The 24231-nt window shown below is 46.7% G+C and overlaps 1 protein-coding gene across 1 annotated transcript in view; it reads left to right on the forward strand.

Moving 5' to 3' along the window:
• LOC135397467 (uncharacterized) overlaps window positions 1–19879 on the forward strand; it is a 28381-nt gene extending 8502 nt beyond the window's left edge. The window contains exons 11-33 of the mRNA XM_064629071.1: window positions 93–221; window positions 282–381; window positions 614–714; window positions 1314–1469; window positions 2785–2979; window positions 4678–5017; window positions 5150–5361; window positions 6798–6963; window positions 7402–7533; window positions 7595–7799; window positions 9202–9345; window positions 9683–9815; window positions 10178–10312; window positions 10369–10472; window positions 10533–10657; window positions 11559–11671; window positions 11791–11919; window positions 12057–12156; window positions 13459–13559; window positions 14120–14275; window positions 14361–14669; window positions 18029–18201; window positions 19792–19879. Of these exons, the coding sequence (XP_064485141.1) occupies window positions 93–221; window positions 282–381; window positions 614–714; window positions 1314–1469; window positions 2785–2979; window positions 4678–5017; window positions 5150–5361; window positions 6798–6963; window positions 7402–7533; window positions 7595–7799; window positions 9202–9345; window positions 9683–9815; window positions 10178–10312; window positions 10369–10472; window positions 10533–10657; window positions 11559–11671; window positions 11791–11919; window positions 12057–12156; window positions 13459–13559; window positions 14120–14275; window positions 14361–14669; window positions 18029–18201; window position 19792 (3459 nt within the window). The 3' untranslated portion in view covers window positions 19793–19879. The remainder of the gene's footprint in view (window positions 1–92; window positions 222–281; window positions 382–613; window positions 715–1313; window positions 1470–2784; window positions 2980–4677; window positions 5018–5149; window positions 5362–6797; window positions 6964–7401; window positions 7534–7594; window positions 7800–9201; window positions 9346–9682; window positions 9816–10177; window positions 10313–10368; window positions 10473–10532; window positions 10658–11558; window positions 11672–11790; window positions 11920–12056; window positions 12157–13458; window positions 13560–14119; window positions 14276–14360; window positions 14670–18028; window positions 18202–19791) is intronic.
• The last annotated feature ends 4352 nt before the right edge of the window (window positions 19880–24231 follow it).

Consider the following 24231-nt stretch of genomic DNA (forward strand, 5'->3'; position numbering starts at 1 on the left):
CTGGTTCTCGTAACGTGCGTGTCTCTCCTTCCCAGTATAAATGCCTCTGTAGGACAGGCTGCTGTTTGTGACATGATTTGCTTTCGTTACAGTTCGCCATGTTCGAATCTGTCCTGGTTCCTCTGAAGGACGAGTTCCCATTGATCAGGGGGAACTCTGGGAAGTTTCTCATTCTGCTTTCGCTCGCCAGTTTCCTAATGGGTATCAGCATGACAACGCAGGTGAGTAGTATCTCTTCCGATAACTCCAACCAACGTTGTCTCGACGAGTTCTGCTTGCAGGGCGGATTGTATGTGTTGAATTTGATCGACTCCTACTTGGGAGGTATGATATTCCCTATCATCGCTGTCTTTGAGCTCTACACGGTTTGTTGGTTTTATGGTAAGAATCGTTAATAGATATCTTTTAGTGGCCTCTTGCAATCAAACGCTGTCCGCGGCTTGACATGCATTAGCGTCGAATTACAATACTGGAAAGTTCCCGAACTGTACTGTGACAAAAATAAGGTAATCTATGACTCCCCCTGCAAACATGTTCTTCATACCGCAAATGGTGTCAATTAACGGACCTATGAGTAACCCGTGGTGACACAAACTTAACCTTCCTTGCTCAGGCATAAGAAATTTATCCCTGGACATCGAGTTTATGCTGGGCTCCCCTCCTGGCTATTTTGTCAAGTTGTGCTGGGGTGTTATCTGCCCGATAGCGCTGACGGTGAGTCTATATATAGCACAATATTTCCTTGGCCTTTGCCATGTGGATACCTTGGAGGTGGAGGCAATCTAACGTGCTCTTGTCTTACCTTACCTAACCTTACCCAATCAAAATATGTGGGTACGTTTTCGCTGGTGGTGCATTCTACAAATAAAAAGTTCTGACCATCTGTCGTGAGAGCGGTGGTCACGCATAAGAAGCTAAGAAGTATTGTCGTCATTGTATTGATTTAGAATCCCTTCCTTAATTTCCATTATTACGTCCCTGGGTAATGGAGATGCAGGAAGACGCGGTCTTCCCTGAACACCTGGTATGTCTCTAACAAATCATGCGAGTATAACCAGAGTATAACCAGGACTCGATCAAGTTGTCCTCTCTTCATTCATCTACGTCTGTACAGCACTTACGGCCTAAGTTGCATCGAGGTGCTAACACAAAGTAATATAAGATGGGTGCTGACTGCGTAGGTCAGATTGATAGGAAACATCCTGCAATCGGAGAAATGCAGTGCTTTCTAGTGAGCGGGTCAGAGCATGCAGTCCAAAAGTACGGCACTTGTTTGTGGCCACCTGCAGTCCTTTGCATTTTTTTTTCTTCAGGTCATTGTATTCGTGGGTATCTTGACGCACTCAAGGACATCTCAAGGAAGCTACGTCTACCCGCTGTGGGCAGATGTCGTCGGGTTTCTTCTGCTTGGTGTCGGTCTGGTGCAGATCCCCATTTTCGCCTTCATGTACCTCAGGAAGAACGACTACGTGCGTACGATTCTTTGAACGTCGTTTTTTATGACTGTAGATAAGGTAAAAGCGCACTATAAAGCACGCTTGGGAAGATGAAAGCTTTGTAATCTTATAAAGGGATGATCGCATCCGGTCAGGTCGATTTCGAAACTATAGTCTCGTGGACCACACTCTAAAACCAGAACCTCACAGCACGCTGTGCGCCAACCATTGCCGTGAATGATAGGGTTATCGCCTATGATATTTGAGGGGAGAGGGAGGCGTACGTCTTTTTGTGGCAATTACCGTATATCCAAATTGCCACAAAAAGGCGTACGCCCCTTCTCTCTCCTGGAATCAAAGGCGAGAACCGTATCATTCGTGGCAATGGTTGGCTCACACGGTGCTATGCGGTGACGCTGTTTTTAGAGTGCACTGACCACAGTATATAGAAAATCTCACGTGAAAAAGTGGCCGAGTGAGTGTTATTCGATGGAATATATGACAAGAGCGGACGCCGGATGTTGAAAGTATGCCGGAATTCCCTCTCTGGAAGAACGAAAATAATGCCACCCCTTAAGAACCAACGAGGGCGCCACCTTCAGGAAAGGAATGCCGGTGCCGTGCAGGCGTCTGGACGGCGCCTTTCTCCTCTAAGCGTCGCTCTCTATGATATCTTTATCTGCCCCGATTTGTTGAAAACGGGAGGCGTACGCCTTTTGGCACTTATGCTGTAATTGTCACACACACAAAAAGAGGCGTACGCCTCCAGTTTTCAACAAATCGGGGCAGATAACGATACCATTCAAAATGATGGTTGGCTAGGAGCGTGCTGTGCGGTGAAGTTCATTTCTGAGAGTACACTGGACGTCTTTTAATCCTCTATGATGTGCCACTGTGTACACGGACGCAATAGTACCCGCGGCCAAAGCCCAGCATAAATATATGGTCCCCGTTGTTCAGCAAAGCGGTGCTCAGTGTGCCTCTTCTGTAACGGCTATACACAGTTTTCACCGCTTCCGGTTTGGTGCCAAAACCGCACCCGGTTTCACAGGAAACACTCTCTGCGCCAACCACTGTGCCGATTAATGATACCATCATCGCTTCGGATTTGAGGAGAGAGAGGGTCGTATACGCCTTTTTGTGACAATTCAAATTGCCACAAAAAGGCGTACCCTCCCGCTTTCAATTACACATCAGGAAAGCGAAAGCCAAATTCTGCATGGCGGCTGGCTCCGAGCGTCCTTAGTCGCGGAAGGACCGGAGGTCTTCGTGACACCGGAAGTTGGGGCAGGGGCTCGTTTATGTTTACCCGAGAATGTCATGTATAAGAATCGTTCTGATATGCCAGGACTTCAAGAGCTGTCTGAAGCCTTCCCCTGACTGGGGCCCGTACAAGGTCAAACATTTCCGGGATTACAAGGAATTTCTCCGAAGGAAACAACTGGAAGAAGAGGATGAATTAAAGCCTCCAGGAACGTCTCAGGAGAGCCCAGAGCCATCACCAGAACCAATTACGCCTGAGCAGCCTCGAAGGATAGCGAAGGCATAAAATCAAATCGTCTGCTTAATATTTTGGAAAGCGAAGCTTGAGATCGTATGAGTCTTACTCAGACCCAATGTGTGCAAAATAGCATATCATGCCCCTACCTAAGCGTACTAGAGTTTTTAAATTGCACTACCTAGTGGTACATACAGCGCAAGTTGTAGTCTGAGTAGAAATAAACACGAAAACGAAGAAATAAACTACGCATATTTTGTTTTGTCCAGACTTCATTTACATTGACAAATGCACAGCTTCAGTCATTACAAGTACGGGGAGAATTTGAAACTAAGTTGTTATATTAATGTACACAGCGGCAACCGGACATTTGTGAATTTTCAGTCAGTCGTTGCACTGGGTTGACTGGGTCGAGGGTTCTCCTATCTATCGGAAAACATACACGCTGGTAAAATTTCAGGCATTCTAGTTTATCCGAAAAACTCCGGTTTGGGGGGGCTCCAGTAACCGAGAACATCGCAAAGAAAGCCGTGCCAGGATTGGTTGATTCCTTGACAAGATTGCCTCTCATCGTGGGTTAGCTGACCCTACCTACAAGGAAGTGTGGATCTCTCGACTCAAATCGACTGTGCAACAGTCACTTCACAATACACCAAGCACCTGCGTAATGTGGGAGAACTGCTTGTTTGCCTCAAGCACCTAGACGATTACGTCTGTTGAAAAGCGTGACTGACAACAATCTCCCAGATCCACTTGGAAAACGTCTAGTGTCAATTATTTTTTCCCTTTTCGGAGAATCATGTTCCTCTTCCTCCTCAAAGCGGTCATCAGAGTGAAGCGGTGTTCGTGAGAGGCAGGTTGTTGGGACGCAAGCGAAAGCGAATATCCGGATTTCCAGATGTTGGTGCTGCCAGATGATTGTGATGCAAACGTCGCTGTCGGAAAGTTTTACTGCATAGCCGTGAGGTTCTCATCGTTTTGGCGTGCGAGAATGTCGTTTCGCATTTTCTCCGATTTTCGCATATTAATTCAGTTTTTAAAAAATAAACTACGAAAAACAGTCGAGGAAGATCACGAAAATAAGCTTCGAAAACCTGGAACCCTACCAGTAACTCACTCGATAGTCTTGCATTCTGCAAATCCCTAGTAGCAACGGTTGAAAGATGCCGGACATGATGTAAAAAGGATTATGCAGAAAACTTGACCGTTTGAGCGTATTGACATATTGTTCTTCGCTGTCCTTGCAAATCGATATGATGAGAACGTACGTGGTAGATAGTGCTAGGGATCCTAGATTAGCATAAAATTCGGCTATACTGCAACGATCTAGACTCTGCAGGTCATCGATACACCAAAGCGACATCTACATCATTGCCAAAGACGAAGAAACACTTTTTAGCATGTGAGAGGTTATACAAATGTTACGTTCGCCCTATACTGGAGTATGGATGTGTCATCTTCTCTCATCTTCCCGACTACCGGCTGAGGAAATTGTTTATCTTAGAGAGGAAGGCGATACGCTTATGCTTGGGCCTTCCTAGGTTCACTGCCAACGATGCTCTGTATCTTGAGTCCCATGTCCTGCCGCTGAAGGATCGCTTCCGCCTGCTAACCGTGAACACTCTGCTCTCATTGTTGCAGAATCCCCTTGCTTTAGAGCATAATGACTCTCTTAAATATATGCGATCCTGGATGTGTAGACGATGGCGGAAATCAAACATCCCTCAACTCCTCTTTGCTCAGCTTCTGCTGACCCCGTTGGACGTCTCGCTTGTAGACATTGCCCCACCTATGCCCCCGCCAGTGCCAATTTCCGTCCAGGTTCTCGATATATTTCGTCCCGGCGCGAAGCACACCTCCTTGAATCATCTCCAGACTGTGTTGAATTGCCATTTTTCTCGGTTCTCCGATCACCTCATCATCGCAACTGATGCATCTGTCTCGGACGAGCGGGCCGGTGTGGGTATTGTCATCCCGCAACTTGACGCCCGTTTCCCTATCCGCTTGCCCGACTATACACCTGTTTACGAGAGCGAGTTCCTGGCAATGGTCCTCGCACTACTCAAAGTGCCCCCGCTTTTCTGTAAGGCACTTCTCATATCCGACTCCTTATCTGTGGTATCGGCCTTGGACTGTCGCGATAGCTCGTTGTTCCCAGTCCTGGCCTCACTCGCCCCCTCTCACATATCACACCTAATTGTAACCTGGGTTCCAGGCCATTGTGGGCTCCCGCTCAACGAGGCCGCTGACACCCTGGCGAAGATGGCCCTGTCCGGCCCCGTGCTTCCTATCCTCCCGCCGGTTGCTGCCGTTGTCCGTGCCCGTTACAAACGCTATCTATCCCTTGCTCGGCCTCCTCCCCGCCTCGGCTATGAACACCTCTCTTTCGCTTGGAACCCGCGCTATTGCCACTCTCGACGTGCAGAAGTCTGTCTGACGCGTCTCCGGTGTCTTGCCCTCCCGCTTAACTTTTACCTCCATCGCAGTGGGGTGCAACCTTCCCCAGGGTGTCCTGCATGCGGTCACGACGAAACCCTCCAACATTTTGTTCTCGACTGTAGTACCTACCGCCGCCTTCGCCTACAGTCCCTCACCCTTCCACTGCTAAGGTTCAGCGTGCCCCTCTCATTATGCGCATTACTCTCGTTCGGTGCGTCCCATACCGGAAAATGGAATCCTGTCATCGCAGATAATCTCATTTCATTCGTTGCCGGCTCCAACCGGTTCTAGCCCTTAGTGTCACTGTCACACTCATATCATACTGAATTAGCCCTGGCCAATCTCCCTTGCGGATCGCGGCCATCTTCTTGGGGAGAAGAAGAAGAAGAAGAAGGTTGTCAACATATATACGAACACGGCCAGAGTAGCCAATACCTAGAACTATACAACAAGAGTAAGAAAAGTAGCTACAACGCTGAAACCATCCGTCGTACCCAGACTTCCAACGGGGCCGCAGTGCATCGAGTCGACTGGCCAAAGACCGATCAAACGCTTCGACAACTAAAACACTGCGCATAAGGCAAATATTGGCAAAGTATCCTATATCAGGTAGGATGCACAACCACCCCTGAGCCGCCATGTACAGGAAGGCAAACAGTTCAATAACAATAATGAAACCACCAATAGTGACTCCTGTCGGAGCAACCCAGAAATATCTTGATGTGAAAGTGCGCAGTGTGAAGTGTACATGTCGGTCCTTCCTTGTGTGAACATTGTGAGTTTTTGTGTATGGGGCCATCCCAAAGATACGCCCGCGGTGTCGCAAAAATGGATTAGGGCTCCGTGAACACGAACATGTACCAGGCACTATAGTGGTGAGGTCCCGTTCTGTAACCATGAAATATGCCTGTTTGTAGATTTTTGGAGGTCGCTAAGTGATCGCTGTGAGTATACAGTACCGAGTTCATGAGGAACTGTGGGGACGCATATCTCGAGAAAGCCCGCGGTTACTGCAGCTATGGCGGGGAAAGCCCGCCATACTGCAGCCGTTGTGTAGAAGTGACCGCGTGATCTCGCGCCGCTGGTGACAACGGATCAGCCGGTTCAAAGCTGACCACGCCGGGTGGCTTAGCTTCTGAGTTGAGCCACCTGCATTCCGGTAAGCGTAAGACTAATATGGGACTGTGGGTTTACGTTGCAGACATACCAGGGTCAAAGGGCATAAACAAGCGCTTCATTTGTGTTGCCCCCAGTTATGTGTGCAATGTAAACATGCGGGCAATGTCCTATCGATGAGGTCTGCTAGGCTGTAAATCGCACGAACGTCCCCATCTGAACGTAACTGAAATTATTATTGTGGTCGTGATATGTTATATGTTGGTTGGTGTCTGTTAGCCAACTTGAGACTGTATTTTAATAAACAGATGTCCAGCTCGTCTCAGGATGAGGTACCCGACGAAGTGCCACAGGATACAAGTGATCGGGAACGCTGGTCCAGCAACCTCGAGTTTCTGCTCTCTTGTGTGGGTATGTCAGTGGGGTTGGGCAACATCTGGCGTTTCCCTTACATGGCTTATGCGAATGGAGGCGGTAAGTTCAAGGTCATCTTGGTGTACGTGTGATTAGGCTATAAATGTTTCATAGTAAGCATCCTGAAAAGGAGCTCTCACAAAACGCTTGTTACTGACACGAACGCACAAAACTGACGGGCAGGATTCCAGGCGGTGCTGTAGCTTAACAAATTTCTGTTCAAACAAATGTTCTGTGTTTAGGGGGGGGGGGGGGTGAGGGGGCGTCCTGCGACGACTTCATAGGGAATTTATGGACATTTCCTTAAAATATCCAGAAAGTAGAAAGCATCAGTGGAAATCAGCGGAAAAGATCCAACGGGTGCCGGGATTCAAATCCTGGTCAATTGGCAGTCTTGACTCCTATGAGGTTACCTTATCCCCAATAGAACGCAAGAAAAATCGTGTTTATTTCCTACACTGAATTTCCTTATACGGAGCAAAATGATTCTGTTTCTAGCTGCATTTCTTCTGGCTTACACCATTCTGATGCTAACGGTCGGCAAGCCCATGTACTTCCTCGAACTTATTCTGGGACAGTTTCAAAGCTCCGGGCAGTTCTCAGCCTTCAACTGTTTTCCTTTGGGAAAAGGTATTAAGTACATGGTTATCAAATTTCTCTACCGAGACGCATAATCAGCATTTGCTTCAAGGTATTGGAATATCCATGGCCTACGGCTGTTTCTTCGTCTGTCTGTACTTCAACGTGGTTCTGGCCTATGCCATGATCTACATGGTGCACTCATTCAAAAGCCCCTTGCCTTGGACGTATTGTAATCCTGAGTGGGCCGACGAAGAATGTTTCGTCCGCGGCCAATCACACAGCTGCAGATCTCTCAACAAGAGGCTGGCTATAAGGTACTTGGAAACGCTAAGCTACATTGTGATATGCGATGATAACACCTATAGAGGCAACAACAACGACAAAAAAAAAAAAAAAAAGAGAGACACTGCCTCGAGATGAGACTATCCAGATCCCGCAAATTCGCCATAGCTTGCACACCAAGTACCGATTTTTTTGCAAGCAAACCTTACTTGTGCGTGTCGAAAAAGCACCTTCTGTTTCCATAGATGCACTTACATATGTACCGACGCTGTACTTTCCATTTTCTCTCTTGATTTCAACAAAACTGTTCCGTTATTGCTACTCGATATCATAAAACTTGATAACAACATTTAGTTCACCACTCTTCACCAAGTGGTTGCATAGCGACCGCGCATTATCGTTGCCTTCAATTTGTTCGTGCCTCTGACGCCGCCGGCCACAATGTTATCGCCGAGCAGGTCGAGTCCTAACTAGTACAGTTCACGGTAATGACACTATAGTTGAGACATAGAGGGTTTTAGAAAACCGCTACCGGTAGGCGTCTATCGGGATAGCTGCCTCCCGCAGTATACAACACTTGGCTTTAGTATACCGCTACGCTGTTGCTGAAGGTATCGGTGGCTGCCGTAATTTTATGGCAAGTACAAGTGCCAACTAATGATATAATGACACGAGTAATGCAGTAATAAGCACTAAGAAGCACGTGGCAGTAGCAATTTCCCAGTGGAATCAATATGTTCTTTTACTCGGTGGTGGTGGTGGTGAAGATGAAAACTGCTCGCCGTGGTTGGCCATACGCTTGTTACTCGCGTGTCACAAGAGCGCACACAAGCGATCGTCACTGGAAGTACCGTATCGCATAGCACATGTTATTGCACTAAGTCAACTTATTTTGAATAACTGAATGCCAAACCGCAAACTCACAAGAGGAGGATGTCCACGCGGTCACACATACCAAAATTCTGCTTGCAAAATTGCAGTGGTGACCGTGAGTAGCGGCTCTACCGTTACCGGCTGAGCGGTACACTAAAACTCTCTATTTCTTTCGCGTGCGCGTATCACAATGGTGACGTCAATACCGGCTCTACCGTTATCAGCTAACCGGTATAGTACAACTCGCCACTATCGCGCCATCTTCGTCCTCAAGAGACGTGATCGCGTTCAAACGAAGGTTTTCCCAAACCCAAAGCATTAGGCTAGTTCCATCGTAACTCAGCCCTTTTATCGAGGTCCTTCCTGCTGTCCTCTGTCCACGTGTGTGCGCACAGTTCATAGAAACAGTTACTGCACGGTGTGAACACGGAATAATCGGTAAAAAAATCATTGAGAAACCGTTTGAATGCGGCGACTGTCTTGAGAGACGGTATTTCTAGGTAAAACTTGTAAGGAACACTGAAACAGTATGGAAGGTGACCAAGTTCGCCCCCACCTCAGGTATCGATACTCAAGCCTTCATACGAACGACACCGTCCAAGTTCTTTACAAGGGCGAAAAGGTGCTCGTACCGGTGCATGAGTACAGAAACGCTTCCTCCACCTGTACCAATGCCACACGAACTTCTGCTGAAGAGTTTTTCAAGTAAGCACCCCTATACACAGTCCGTCATAGCCGTATCAGATAGAACATGCGGAAGTCACACCGCAGCTGTGCTCAGAACGAACAGAAGGAGGATTAGACGGGTAGAAATCCCGCGAACCGGTAGAGAAGTATACGAAGGGAGTTGCATCAGGACAGAAGCCGAGGATTTGTGATTTCTGTAGCACGTATAGCGGTCAATACAATCACGTATTGCATGAGACTTCACTGGCATTTGCAGTGTGTGCCTCAAAAATCTTGCCGCGGAGCCTTATTAGATTAAATTTAGAACATTTCCATTTTTAGCTGTTTTATAACGCAAACACTTTGGTATTTTCAGTCATTATGTTCTATCAATGAGTGACGGAATTGAACATCCGGGGCGTATTAAGTGGGACCTCACACTGGCACTTTTCATTGCGTGGATGTTCGTTTGTCTCGCCCTCTACAAGGGAATCAAGACTTCAGGAAAGGTGATCCGTTTTCAACCATACAGGGAATACAAAGCTGGTACAGTTGATGCACGAGTGAATGACGAATACAAGTTTGCGTGATGATATCGCCTCAAGTCATGCGAGTGGTTATTTCCATCGATGTTCTCCAGCAAAAGGGGCTACAGGCATAGCGAAGATGGTAACAACGCAGTGACATCATGGCAGGATTTAGTATGTCCACCAATGAGGCGGTCGCAAGAAGGGTCACCTGGTTACAAGAACCAGACTGATATTAGAGCTATTTACGACGTGTAGAAAAATAACTTTCCCCCTCAATGCTGCACAGCGCTTGCAGGATGCAATGAACCACAGCCCCTTTCACTCTTGGACCATCTTTGCAGATAGCCCTAGTGACAACACCTGCACCATACCTCATCCTGTTCGTACTTCTGATACGAGGTGTGACGCTACCTGGAGCTGCAACTGGCATTTCTTACTTCCTTGTTCCTCAGTGGAAAAAGATAATGCAGTTTGAGGTGAGGGCAAAGGATAATCAGAGCACACAAAGTTGCGCATGAACTTTCTATTTAAGGTCTGGCAACATGCATGTCAGCAAATGTTCTACTCACTCGGAGTATCGATGGGGACCATAATTTGCCTAGGCAGCTTCAACGACTTCAGACATGACTTGCGAAGGTAAATATTTTCGTTTTCCGGTGGGCGCCAATAATAAGGTGATATTGTGATTGCTTGTAGGGACTTAATATTCATCACCTTCGCAGACTTCTTCACTAGTGTCTTTGGTGGCATGGTGGTCTTCTCTGTCCTGGGCAACATGGCTCATCGACTGCAAGTTGACATTGAAGACGTGGCTGAAAAAGGTACGGGTATTTGATCTGGATCGGCTACTGTCACATTCACGGGAGTGAGGCGAGGAGTGTTGTCAGATCTACGTAGCGTAATTGCCACCTGCTACTACGAATGCGGACCTGGGTAGACGCTTATGCGAGAACCGGTATAAGGGGTAGTTACAAGAGAGGCTGCTTTAGATACGCTACTTTGTATTACTGGGGAGAGGAAAGGACATGTAAAATACCGTTAGCACGGCTACCATACTTCGTGTACTTTCTACGTGCTCGCAACCTGCTCCGGCGTAAACGTTGCCGCACTTTTGAATAGCAAATCACGTGATAACGAATAGTGCAAACTAGCGCCAAACCCCTCGCAAAGCGGCGACCATTGGAAGTATTACCCCGGTGCTGGGAGCTTTGGGTGGAAGTCGAAGTCAGTATCTGTAGAAGCGGGCCGTGGACATTCTGATAGCGTGCTCCAGCCGAAGCAGCAGAGCGCAGTCACGTCCGTTTCTACAACCTGTCACAGGAAGGCTAAGCAGCCATCACTTGCCGACGGCAAACGCTTGAGGGCCCAACTGAGTGTAGAAGTTGCGGTACATGGTGGGGCGGGCTGATGTAGGGGGAAGGTGCGGTCAGCCTGCTCTGGAGTGCCGGCTCGGTGCACCCACGACAGGGAGAAGATGGCAGGGTGAAAGAGGCAGGGGAGACGACACAGGAGAAGGGTTAGGTGTGCTAACCCTCTTGCTCTGGGATTTGGGTAGTCCAAGAGTACTAGCCAAGGTACCACGGTACCCACGGTACCCACCAGGATTATTGGCCAAGTTACCCCATCATCGTTGCGGAACCTCCTATTTTTTGTATCTCTTGTCTTGCACTACGACTAATCCTACGACTGCGTAAGTTCGTCCCCCATTCTTTTCATATCGAGGACACGGCTTGGCCTTTATCGCTTACCCGGAAGCAGCGAGCATGATGGGGTGGCCTAATCTTTGGGCTCTGAGCTTCTTCTTCATGTTAGTCCTGCTCGCGGTAGACAGCCAGGTAAGAATTTCCATGCTTGGCCATGGTGACAGTAACTGTCTTTACGTATAGAAATAATAATGTGTAAGCCTCGAAGCAGCGTAGGCGTATTACAAAATACATGTTAATGGCGATTACAGTTTGCGATGGTGGAGTCAGTTCTGGTGCCATTCAAAGATGAGTTCCCGACGATCAGAAGAAACTCCATTGTATCTGTCGCGGTCTTTTCGTTGATCAGTTTCTTGCTGGGCATCAGCATGACAACTCAAGTAAGCTCAGCTAGAGATTTTGCTGTTGACGTGTGCTTATACGCACTCTTGTTGTTAGTGGCACGTAGCAATGGGATGGAAGTTTAATGTGGCAGTTTGCATAGTAACCACCCCATTTCATAACTTTTTTTCAACAGGGCGGTATCTACGTATTGAACCTGCTGGACACCTATCTGGGTGGCATGATCTTTCCCATTATTGCAGTCTTTGAACTGTATTCTGTTTGCTGGCTGTACGGTAAGCCATCAATACGTGCCTTAGAAGAGTTTCATACATGCGTTCCATTACATCACCCATGCATTGTGTAGCAGGCAAGAATATTGAGGAAGAAGGATTATACGATATAATTGGCGAGATGCAGCATACGTCGGCGTCAAGCTCTGACGTCAGTCGAGCTTCCGGCGTTCCTATAGTGATTATCGCAAGCGCGCGACTGGTTGTGCGGCTGCCTTTATTTTAGGTGCCGATTTCCGACGCGTCTATTTGCTGTAAAATTTTTAAGGTAGGTTTACACTGACGCAAACTACCGTCTTTGCGTTGCACCTAAAATGAGCGTCCTCGAAAGATTGTCGATCTGAGATCTCCTGCAACAAATCCTATTGGACATCCTAGTAAGGAAACTGATAACACCTTCGATTACTTATCACTGGGTTAATACGAAGCCGACAGAGGTCGTCACGGGCGCAGCGGCATGGTCACCATGTGGACATGGTATAATAGGCTTAGAGACGCCTAGAGTCCTTCCGGAGGACGTTAGACACGGTCACCCTCTGCTGAGATTTCAGCCCTGGTGAAAAATCTCAGGTAGGCGCGTTACTTGTGATCGTCTTGTGATGTACAGACTAGTTACTTTTATTATCATCATCATCATCATTTATTTTGGCATTTTCCCCAATACAGAAAAATTCGCAGAAGTCGCTGCGAAGATTGTCGTGTCATCGACAGCATTTATGAGCTCATCGCTGGCGTGTTTCGTCACCACGGCTTTCGTCTCTGCAACTCACAAGTGGTATCGCATTTCAACGACAGTTTCTGCACCGACAGTCTGCAGTAGCGTGCGATCCATGTACCTTGTCTATGTATTGTCCATCCATGAGAGTTGTCTTCTTCTTCTTCACCTTCCCACTGACAATTCCCCAATAATGACCTGATCCTACCAGCCTCTACGTAATCGTCCTGTAATATTTTTTCGTCCCCAAGGTCTCGCGAAACTTAGTCCTGCAGGCCCTCTTATAGCTTCTTGCATTTTACCGATAATGATGATAAAGAAAACTACAATCATCAGCGACCCCACAGTGGTGGCCTTGCCCATTGCCCACCTGAGCGTTCTTGAACACGTCGAAATCTCAGCGGATAGTCGCAATAAAACACGTGATCTCCAAGCAGGGTCCAATGGAAGCACTGCTTATGCCGTTAAATACCCCGCCTTACCAAAACTCTGCAGCGTTCGCTCATAAATGCTATCGCATTTAAAAATACTGGGACAAGGGCAACAATCTAAGAGGAGGTAACAGTAACAGTGTTTCTCTTCCTCGCCAGGATTTGCCAACCTGTCATTGGACATCGAGTTCATGTTGGGTTCCCCTCCAGGACTCTTCCTCAAGGTCTGCTGGTGCGTGATCTGTCCAGTGGCTCTTACTGTGAGTGCCTGGGAGAGAATGGGATGCGTGTCAAGTTCGATGTCTTCGCCAAGAAATGTTTCCTTAAGGGCCTCGCCCAGCTATTTCTTATATTCCTCTGTGCACTATATGGAATAGCAGGGTTAAAGAGAATGCGCGGCGTTATATGAGCAGCATACAATATATGATATCACTTCGGACCTCGCTGTTTACGGTTGGTTAAGGACACATGTCGTGGCTGTTTAATAATACTCAATACATTTAGTGCACGGATTCAACATTTGTAGCGATCCAGAACGAAATCAATCGAGCCATTTTAAAAGCATTTACGTTCAAGGTTGAGAACGTATTACCTAGTGTGTTGTGCCATCAGCCGCCTTGTATAGCCTGCTCAATTAATTGACTTACCATCGGAGGGCGAAGAATCGTCGTGCTTAGACCTGAATTATTGTAGACCTTTTAAATGTCAATTATGTAAACTGAGACGTAACTTTTACACCAAGTCCCACGTATAGCTACGACTCTAACCATTCGAGAGAGAGGAATCCATCTCCATTGCTAATATGACGATTGTAACGCAGATCATAGTGTTGGTGAGCTTCCTCACATACAGCAGGAGTACCCTGGGGAGCTACGTGTACCCAGAATGGGCTGACGCACTTGGGGTAGCCCTCTTGATACTTGGCTTGGTGCAGATTCCAATATTTGCCTTCGTCTGCCTCAAAAACAATGACTATGTACGTGCACCACACGAAGTGGTTGGAGGTTTATGAATCTTTGGGCATATACGTATGTCTCTGTGACCCTTCCTCAATTTTCTAGAACATCACGGAATCTATGAAGCCATCTTCCAAGTGGGGACCACATAGCGCCGAAGTCTTTGCGGAATACAAGCAGTTCGTGACAAACAGACGTGGGCCTTTCTGGCAGGACATTATCGAGCCCATGACGCCTGAAAATGATTCTTTGATTGCGAGGGAAGATGAAACAACTGAAGAAGGAGACGCTGAAGACGTCCAGGTTGCTGAACCGTTGTCCCGTGTTTCCTTTAGCGTAGGCAACGTAGATACTGACGACGTTGAAATCGTCAAGGGAGCAGGAACTTCGAAGTTGGCTGACACGGAGCCTAAGGTATGAAGAGAGCTGACATCTTTGCCACTCCGTACATAGAAAAGTACCAGAGGGCACGAAATCGTCCGTTCATGGTGTGGGCTTCGAAAATGAAGTGCCTCTTTTAGTGGCGGTTTGCTTCGTCTTAGTGCTGAAGAATGAGGGTTATCTGAATGCTGTATTAAAATGAAAGGCTCAGTGTTTACGTGAGAAAATTGTTTTTAATTGATTTTGACACAGAAAGTCGGAGTGTCGTTCTCATTCAGGAGAGTGGGAAAACACGATAAAATCTTTCCCTCTCTTCTCTTCATCTAAATGCAGGATTTCCATTGGTTTTCATTGATTAAATAAATGATTTTTAGTGAGAGTACTATACGAATTGTTCCAGCAATTGCAGAAAGACATAAAGCGTTGAAGACGTAGAAAATAGACCAGTTTCATTCAAAATAAAATTTTATGCACCAAAAACGTATTCAACGTGTAAGGATCGATCTGAACCAGCCGCAACCTTCTTTTGTTCTTCTTCTTTTTTTTTAATTGCCTCCTCGAAAAATACTGTTCTCCATCACACCGTGGTGAGAATACTGCTGCTAGACTCCCACCACTGACAGGTTGAATGCCATTGATGTAATAAGCACATCCATGCGATTCTCCGTCTTACGAACTCGTACACCACACAGCTAGCTTCGCCACTTCGCGTCGTCCTACCGCTGACAACAAGACGTCCCACAGAGGGCGCAGAAGGCAAGGCGCCGTGGTACGGCCTATAACTTGCTTGGTGCCGCGAATAGAGACCGTGCACAGAAATGCACCACATACTCTGTTTCATCATCGCGTATTTTTAGTTATTTTTTCTGTACGTTCATCGTTCAGTCAATGTAACATCAATTAAGTCAAGAATGTGCCATTTATTGGGCCTTAACTGCCCCGTTGGAACTGGACAAGCGCCAATATTGGACCGATATCACGTGCTGGAATCGCGGCAAAAATGGGGGAATTGAATTCACGGGTAATCCAATGTACATTCACACTAAAAGTTCATTCGTTCGCTACCACACGGGAACATATATGATGACATTACAGGGAAGTGACACTCGCATACCAAATAAGTTTAGGGAACACATTCGCGTTTGTTCTCGCACAAACTGCGTACTCTCGATGGCAGAGTGCAGTAAAAAGCAGCAACAACAGTAATAATATTATCAAAAATTAATTACTAAAAGTCACAGGCTGACGTGTGCTTTGCGAGTTTATTTGTCCTCGGCCATAGCCTCCTATATACTGAGTATATAGGAGGCTATGCCTCGGCATTCAAAACGAAGACTTCACGAGACAAGTCAAGGGCAGGAGAGTCAAGAGACAAAGGAGTCGTCCGTGTGAGGTGCTACCTTACCAGAGACAGCACTAGTGGGCCGCAATATTTCGCATATAGCATCAACAATTTTGGTGACAACAGGAGGGAAAGAACAGAAGCCTTCGTCTGGCAACCTTTTGCGACAGGCACACTATCATCGGCATCAGAGCAATTCTTACTGCATTTCGGCATCGTGTCGACTTTATAGTTATTGTATCGACAGGTAACTGACAGATCAAAGAGTCAGATCCCGAAATGCACGAAGAAGAAATTCAATGGCACAATAAGAAGGACTTCCTGTTTCTTGCCTCACTTCTGAATTGCAATCCATACGCCATCTACAGCTTCGCTACCCACGTCAGCACTCATGGAGGTAAACCTCTTATGGGGTTAGGATTTGGTGCTACGATATATGCGTTATTATTTCAGCTGTCTTTGTTCTGTCCTATCTGGCTGTGTTATTTACCTTCGGAATGTCGGTGGTCCATTTCGAGATCATGCAAGCGCAGTTCTCAGGAGCCGGCGTACTTGGAGTCTATGCTGCCTTTCCGCTCTCGCAAGGTATATACGCGTAGAATACCTGACGGAATAGTCAATATCATTTGCGTATTCGAAGTCATCTCCAAACACGTTGAAAGATTTCATGGGCATTGCCTAGCACTATTGGACTATCAACTGGGGAATATCGATACAGACAATGGACACGCTCCTTGGTGGTATAGCTCGAATGTTATGCTGAAGACTTGGAGGTTGTGTGTCCGAATTTTACCTGTGCTGCCTGGGTTTCCCGACAGCACAGTGCCCCATGAAGTCGACCAGGGACCACCCCCCTGCCTCCTAATCATTTCTACTGTCTTTTCGCGAGCGATACCTTTGCTCCCAAAGCATTATTCGTGCGCTGTCACTGCGTTGTTCATACCACCGACATTACCCAGAATGCAACAGCGGAAGACGCGAAGAACGTCAGAGCTTTCTGGCTGTCACGTGAGCGCGAGCGTTCAACGTCGTGTCTTCACGTACACACTGCTAACCGTGAGGCACATCCTGCTACACAACCACAAGATGTTCCGTAGCAGACGACAGGAAAACACGCTGACGGTGTCGTCTGCTAAGTGTCGTCTGCTAAATGCGCACTACGCCACTCCCGATATTCCGGCACCGTGTGCACGCTCAGCTTAACGCGGGACGGAACTTGGGCTCCGTGAGCAGGGTTTTTGCTTTTTCTTCTACTAGAATATTCCGTGAGGATGTCGCTCGTGTGAATACGCGGTATCGTACATTTTTTCTCGTGCAACACTACCATAGGGGACGCCTGTGAAAGAAAAACATTACCTAGATTGTACACCATAAGTACTTGTTAAAGGGACGGTCTCGTACTCCCTGCCCCTCTCATATAAAGTGTACCATTCCATTGCCCTTTGTCGAAAATAGAATACTGCGAATTTACCCGACAGAGCACGTCACTGTTATTAGATAACCGAATTAAATTGATAAATATTGCAGAGCATGCCACGATCTGTGTTGGCAACAATACGAGACTGCGGGAAAGTCCGTGGTAGGATACAGAAATCGTCTGCCTTTGCGCGCGCTAGTGCACCGGAGTGGGCAGACGACTTTCAGAAGGGACTGGGTACCGCGAACAGAAGAACATGACAACATTGTAGTTTGTGGGCTTATGATTACGTCACTCGGTCCCCGCGTCATCGAAACTTGTGGAGGCTCAGCAGATCTTAAAAAATTGACAGAAATGCACAGCGTTCGTAAACAGGATTGAAATTTCGCGTATAGAATCCTTGAGGCACCTTCTTTTCATGGACTAAATAAAATAAGCGCTGTTTTCCGAGTCCGGAGTGGCACTTTAAGGTCTACGACTGCACAAACACAAACACGAAGGCTCAAGCTTTTGAGCCTTCGTGTTTGTGTTTGTTTACGTGTTCTTGCCCATCGCTCAGGCTTGCCTATCATGAACCATATCTTTGCCTCCTTCGATGGTACTGATTGTTCAGCATTTTGGGACTCGTTCCAGGCATGGGGTATGCCATATTGTTCATGCTCTTCTGCAAGGTGCTATTGGAAGGACCCACCGTCGCTTTCACCATCGCCGTGTTCATCAGCTCGTTCAAGGTTCCACCTCCGTGGCGTCATTGCTTCGCGTTACAGAACGCTCAGTCGGATTGCTACGATATCGATGGTGACATGGTAAGTCAGCTGAGTTTGGCCACATTGGAAGCTCCATTTCATTTACAAAATGCTGTCGTTTTTGATGCGCAGTTGCCTATGGAAAATTGGCTCGAAAAATTCTTGAGGGTTTGGGCTCATATCATTCACAGTTCAATCTTCGGTCAGGTAACATTACAAGACGGGTGTTTTCGGTTCGGTTCGTTTGGGGTTACAATATAGAGTAGAACATAATGCAGTCTCGGCCTTATACAAGGCAGGTATTCAAAGCCATATGGAACTGTTTAAATTCGTATGTCTGAAGTTGAGGGTTTCGTCAATACCGTTCAAGTACCTTCATGTTGCTACTTCTGCTGTGTGGCAGGTACTTCTGGCAATAACGTACCTACTGAAGCTATTGGCATATTATAGATCGAAAGCAGTACTTATCAGAAGTACACAACGTCTAACGATCGTAACAACGAAGTACACAACGTCAACGTCTATCGATATTTCGGGAGCACGCGATCGAAAAACTCGAAAAACAGTTCCACACGAAAGAAAAATGCACTAGTATAGTATGTTACTCACGAATAACATACGAAGTGGTGTTCCAGATATCGACGTTCCTTTTGTTTCAAAAGCAATAGAGTTCCCCGAGAACTGCGTCATTGTCACGAGATCTACCCACAAACACACGTGGTCATATACGCCAGAACACGCGAATAGTTCCGAGGGTGGCCGGCACCAGTCCACGGTGACGCTTCAGTCGCTGCAACGGTTATAGAACACGTGGAGCGCCATTCATGGTCACGGCCAAAGCGGAGCTGCCAAACATGACGTCATAAACTGAAATATGGCAGTCGTTGAAGAAGACCACGTGAAAAGATAGACAGCGGCGGGTATCGAACCACGCATCTCTCGATTGCCGGTCGGATGCGTTAACCAATTACGACACGCTGGCATCTGCTTTTCCCATCGTTTATAAAAGGCCATCAATCGTATAACGGGAAACGCACTCACTCTCTTCACATTCTTTCGTACACTTCTTCTCATATACACACACGTACATATATGTAACACAAGTATCCGAGGCGGAGGCATCTGGTGAACACGATGGAAAGTATAACTGTTCTGAGCCGTTATTTCAGTTGTTCATGTTCTTAGGAGCCTTGAGGATTGCGAACCTTGAGATGTGTTCGTCTGTTGTGCGTTTCAGCCCCTGAACGCTTACTCCCCATGACGTCTGCCGCTTCTGTTGTAGATCGGCTTTATTTCGCTGTATGTGCCTTTGGGCGAGCTCCGTCTGAGGTCGTATGTGTGTCCGTCTCTTCAAGAACTTGGTATTGGTACATTGCGACTAAAGTGCCATGCTGGCGAAGTGTAATTGGCAATATACACCTGACCTTTAATTAGAGAGGTGTACGTTCGAGTCCCGTCGTAGGTACTCGCTGACTCTTCGTCAACTGCCCTCTTTCATACCATCTGGGGTCACCACACAGCACCTGTTTCACCTGGTGCTGAGAGGATTGATTGCTCACAGTTATCAGCTGACTCCAGGATTTTGGAGCTGAAAGTTCATTCATAGATTTTCTCCAACCTCTTTTTTTTCTTTTTTCTTTTTTTTTTCAGATAGGTTGCGACGTCCTCTACGCGAATTTGGCGAAGGACTATCGCTCATCAGCGCTGAAGGCGGGAATCCCTGTAGTCCTCCAAGGTGAAGTGGTCTTCGTACCGCACGTATTTTTTCTCAGCGCTTCCTCCAACTGCACTACCGGAGGCCAATTTGCTCCTGAGGCTTACTTCATGTACGTCCCGAATCGTTGTGATTCCTACATTCTCGGCGCAGTGCAATGAGTATAGAAAGCTCTTTCGATGCGTAGTCGCTCGTAATTTGCCTCATGATTCTAAACAAGAAAGCAGTTACGGTAGATGCAGAGGCGACATATGGTAGATACGGGTACACTGTAAACTGAAAAACACCCTTATGGGTGTAAATGGCTCGTCCTATAACTGACACCTCTTTTTACACCATATGGTCTTAGAACACCATTTTCAGAGGGTGTATTCTGTGTAAGACACCCTTTGAAAGGGTGCTTTTCCTTGAAAATGCCTTCTTTTGCACCCTTTAAACACCCTTTTAGGAGGGTGTTTAACAACTTTACACCCTCCTAGAAGGGTGTTTAAAGGGTGCAAAAGAAAGCATTTTCAAGGAAAAGCACCCTTTCAAAGGGTGTCTTACACAGAATACACCCTCTGAAAAGGGTGTTCTAAGACCATATGGTGTAAAAAGAGGTGTCAGTTATAGGACAAGCCATTTACACCCATAAGGGTGTTTTTCAGTTTACAGTGTACCACTAAACGTGCTACTTACGCTTCGCTCTAGAAGAATTACGCAATGCTAAATATTTCGAACGAAGTAAACAATTTCGACCTGGGCCAAGTCACAGATAGCTCACACGCGGACACGTTCCACTTCGATTCGACACGTTCCAGAAATGCGCTGTGGCTTTGGCTGCGGGGCCTGGACGTCGCAGCTATGGGAGTCGAATCTGTATCACGATGTTTCCAAAACTTTGCATTACACGTCCCTTATATCCCTCAAAGCTCTTCTAGTCTACGTTCTCATGAGTTCTACGGCATACTTGCCGGGCTCTCTCTGCAGGAGGAAAATGGGCCTGGAACTGGGCAGCTCGTTTCTGCGTGCCGATTTACTTCTGTGCAGTGTACTGAGCTACGTTGTCTTGCTCTGTCTTCTTTATCCTGGTTTCGTGGACCTTCGCAAAGTACGTACGAACAGATTCGCGTAGCATGACTAGTGCATTTCAACCGAAAAATGGTAGAGGACTGCTTGCTTAGAACTTGCTGGGAACAGTTATCGGTCAAAATGGTTACCGTCGCTCTTTACGTCTCAGACCCGTGAGAAACTGCGGAAAGTTAGTGTTGTGGTAGCAAAGCGAAAAGGAAGGAGATCGAGGGAGATCACTCTAATGTCATGTCGCAAAGATAGACTGGGACGACAACATAAGTTTCCTGCCGCTGCATTGAACTATATATACACAACGCGTACGAGGTAGCTTCACATTATGTGCTGCAACTTTTCTGGTTACAGCATTACAAGCAGATAATTTGTAAAAAGTGCGACACATCCTCGAGTTTGAGGGGACATGCAATCGACGAAGTGGGCAGGACAAACTCAAAAATAAGAAATAACAGTCCTTATCTATTGCTCCTCTTCATTCGGACTCTGGCCTTACGACGGCGGATTTAAATTTCACGCCTTCAACGTCCCATTGACAACCCAGAGAGGCTAATGGCGAATTCGGGTGGTTATTTCGTGGCAACTTTTTGTGCCAGGTCCTGTCTGTTCTCGCCAGTTCTGCCAAATCTCGCATGTTCGCGCGGCGCCTTCCGAACACCAGAAATTTGCCAGCTAGCACTTTTCGCCCGAACCCGAAGCGACCGGGCAGAGGATTGCCCAATTATATCTGGTGTCGTCTCATCCGCACCGCGAGGGTGGCGGAGGCCCTCATCGGCCCGCTTGTCGAAGTTCACGTGGTTTAGCAGACGACGAAACGCGAAGACGAGGAACCGCGTCGCCCATAGTGTGATCCAAGCGTCTAAACCCTTCAACGTACTTGATAGCGCTAAAAGACAAGGACAGAGAAGCAGACAGGACGAGCGCTTACTGACAACTGACAAGTTTAGTGAAAACAGGGTTGCAGGGTCTATGTCCTTATCTTTTAGCGCTTTTAAGTATATTGAGCGTTTACCAACTTTCCGTATTACAATTGCGACTCCTAGACTCCTGGCACTTATGTTCGGTTGGCAACGGTCACGTGATCCAGCGCGGGCTAGGTATTGTTGCCATGGGATGGCCATCCGAATTCGTTCGTCCAGTGTAGAGATAACGTGATGCGTCGAGATAAGTAATCGGAGCGAACCTATTGGACAGTGCTATGCACGCGCTGTCCGCTGTCCAATAGACGCAATCCGATTATTTTTCTCGACGCATTAAATTATCTCTCCACAGAATGAACTTAGCCTTTTGTGCACCCTTAGTTTTGCTTTGACGCACTTGTTTAATTTCAGCCTACATACCTGATGCTCCTGCTATCAAGGATCTCGGCGCTCCTGATATTGATTCACTGCTTGAGCCTACCTGGATCGTATCACAGATGGAAAAGATTCTTTCGCTTTAAGCTGGCCAAACTCTGGGATGTCAACGTAGGCAATTTTCTGTGTCTTCTTGAACGGATCCGTCTCTGCTGCGCAGCGTGTTTTCTAGCAGTACATTATATGTATTGCCCCGTAAGCATAAACGTGCGCAAACTGCCAAACGTTGGAAACGATTATGTAAATAATTTAGAAGAACCCGTGGAAATAGTCCTACATTATTCGCTGAACGGTGTAGATTGATTGATTAAGCTGCTTTTAGTAGCAGGCTATATTTTAGGCAAATAGTACCTAAGTTGTACCTACATAACCATCCAGAGACTGTTGAGATGACATGTCGCTCTATAGCAGACGACAACGAGATATGTACGTATATGTGAGCTTCGTTTTTCTACTTTCTTTTCTATTCACGAGCACCGGAGTAGCCAGACGCGACTTTTTCGGCGGGTCTCACATCTCCATAGGTTTTACATCTCAGTCAATCAATCAATTAATACATACATGGAGAGATGGAGATCGCACCGACAGGCGTTAGCAGCCGAGAATGATGGGTGCCAAAGAGGCTCCGTTCTTGACTGCTTTGAGCACTTCGTCTGTGTTTGTTCAACGTATACGCGCCCAAGTCATGCTTTCCCATTATGGGGTACGGTCCAACACGATTAATGAACAGCTTTCCCCTATCTATCCTTTTTTTTTTAGGACGAACAGTAGATAGTGTGTTCTGGCTTCATAAAAATGCGTGTAGCGATTGTTTTTTTACCGGTACCACACCGCAGATGTGGCTAGCTGCAATCATCGACTGTTTCCTTTGCTTGCCAATCGGTGGACGTGGTCTGACTACGCTGGCGAGACACAAAACCTATGAATCCAGAATCCATTGGTAAGTTTGCGTCCAATTGCTGTTTTCTGTCTCTCTGTTGCTTATTCCAACGTTCTTACTATGTAGGTCAGTTTCACACCAGTCAGCACAAATTGTTGCAGCGAGCGACACTGCACCAATATTGCCATGCAATATTGATGTTATGTTGCTAATGAGCACCTTCGTTATACTGCAACAATGTTACGGAAACAACGTTGCAAAAATGTGACACGGCAATGTTCATGCAACATTCCTAATGACCAGCTATTTTACATTGTAGCAACGGTACAGAAGCAACACGTACTTGAGGAGCACTGCAGTGATGTCTTGGCCATATATGTGCTATGTAACACAGCATTCTTACATATATTCAGTAATCGTCCGTGGCAAACTTCTTGGGAACGGTGCCGTCATTCGTCTGGAAACCCTGGGGTAACTGCAGATATCATATGCAAGATTCGAACCTGCGTTATTTCCCAATCTTGGCGCAGAAAGCGATCATTCTAACCACTATTCCACGCGAGGGCTCAAGGTCGCACTGACGCTATGGAAGAACGCCATATCGAGCGTCTAAGCACATACACATTCGCATGTGCGTAAGAATGGATTGTAATGAATTTCATGTTCTGGCAGTGTTGTCCCAGAATATAACAATTTTATTTTAAGGTGATTAATGGGGACACACATTATCCACTAATTCGGCCCATAATGGTCACACTAAACATTCTCGGACGTCTTATATTTTATTTTTTCTTCGGCATATTGCCCGCATTTATTTAGTTTTTATTTAGTGTTCAGTTCCACTGAAGGTCCGTTGTTGCCCCAAGCATTGCTACGATATTGCTTCAATATATAGCATCAGCAATTTAACTGTAATGTTCCCGCAGTGGAGCACATGAAAGATTGCCCCAGCAACATAATCGTAATGTTTCTCAAACGCAACATCTGAAATGCTGCGCCAACATTGAAATAGAAGCATTGCGGTAACATTCCGTTTGCGCCATGAAACGTTGCCGCAACATTTGAAGTCACATGTC

This window comes from Ornithodoros turicata, chromosome 6 (genome assembly GCF_037126465.1).
Source record: "Ornithodoros turicata isolate Travis chromosome 6, ASM3712646v1, whole genome shotgun sequence".
Taxonomy (NCBI): Eukaryota; Metazoa; Arthropoda; class Arachnida; order Ixodida; family Argasidae; genus Ornithodoros; species Ornithodoros turicata.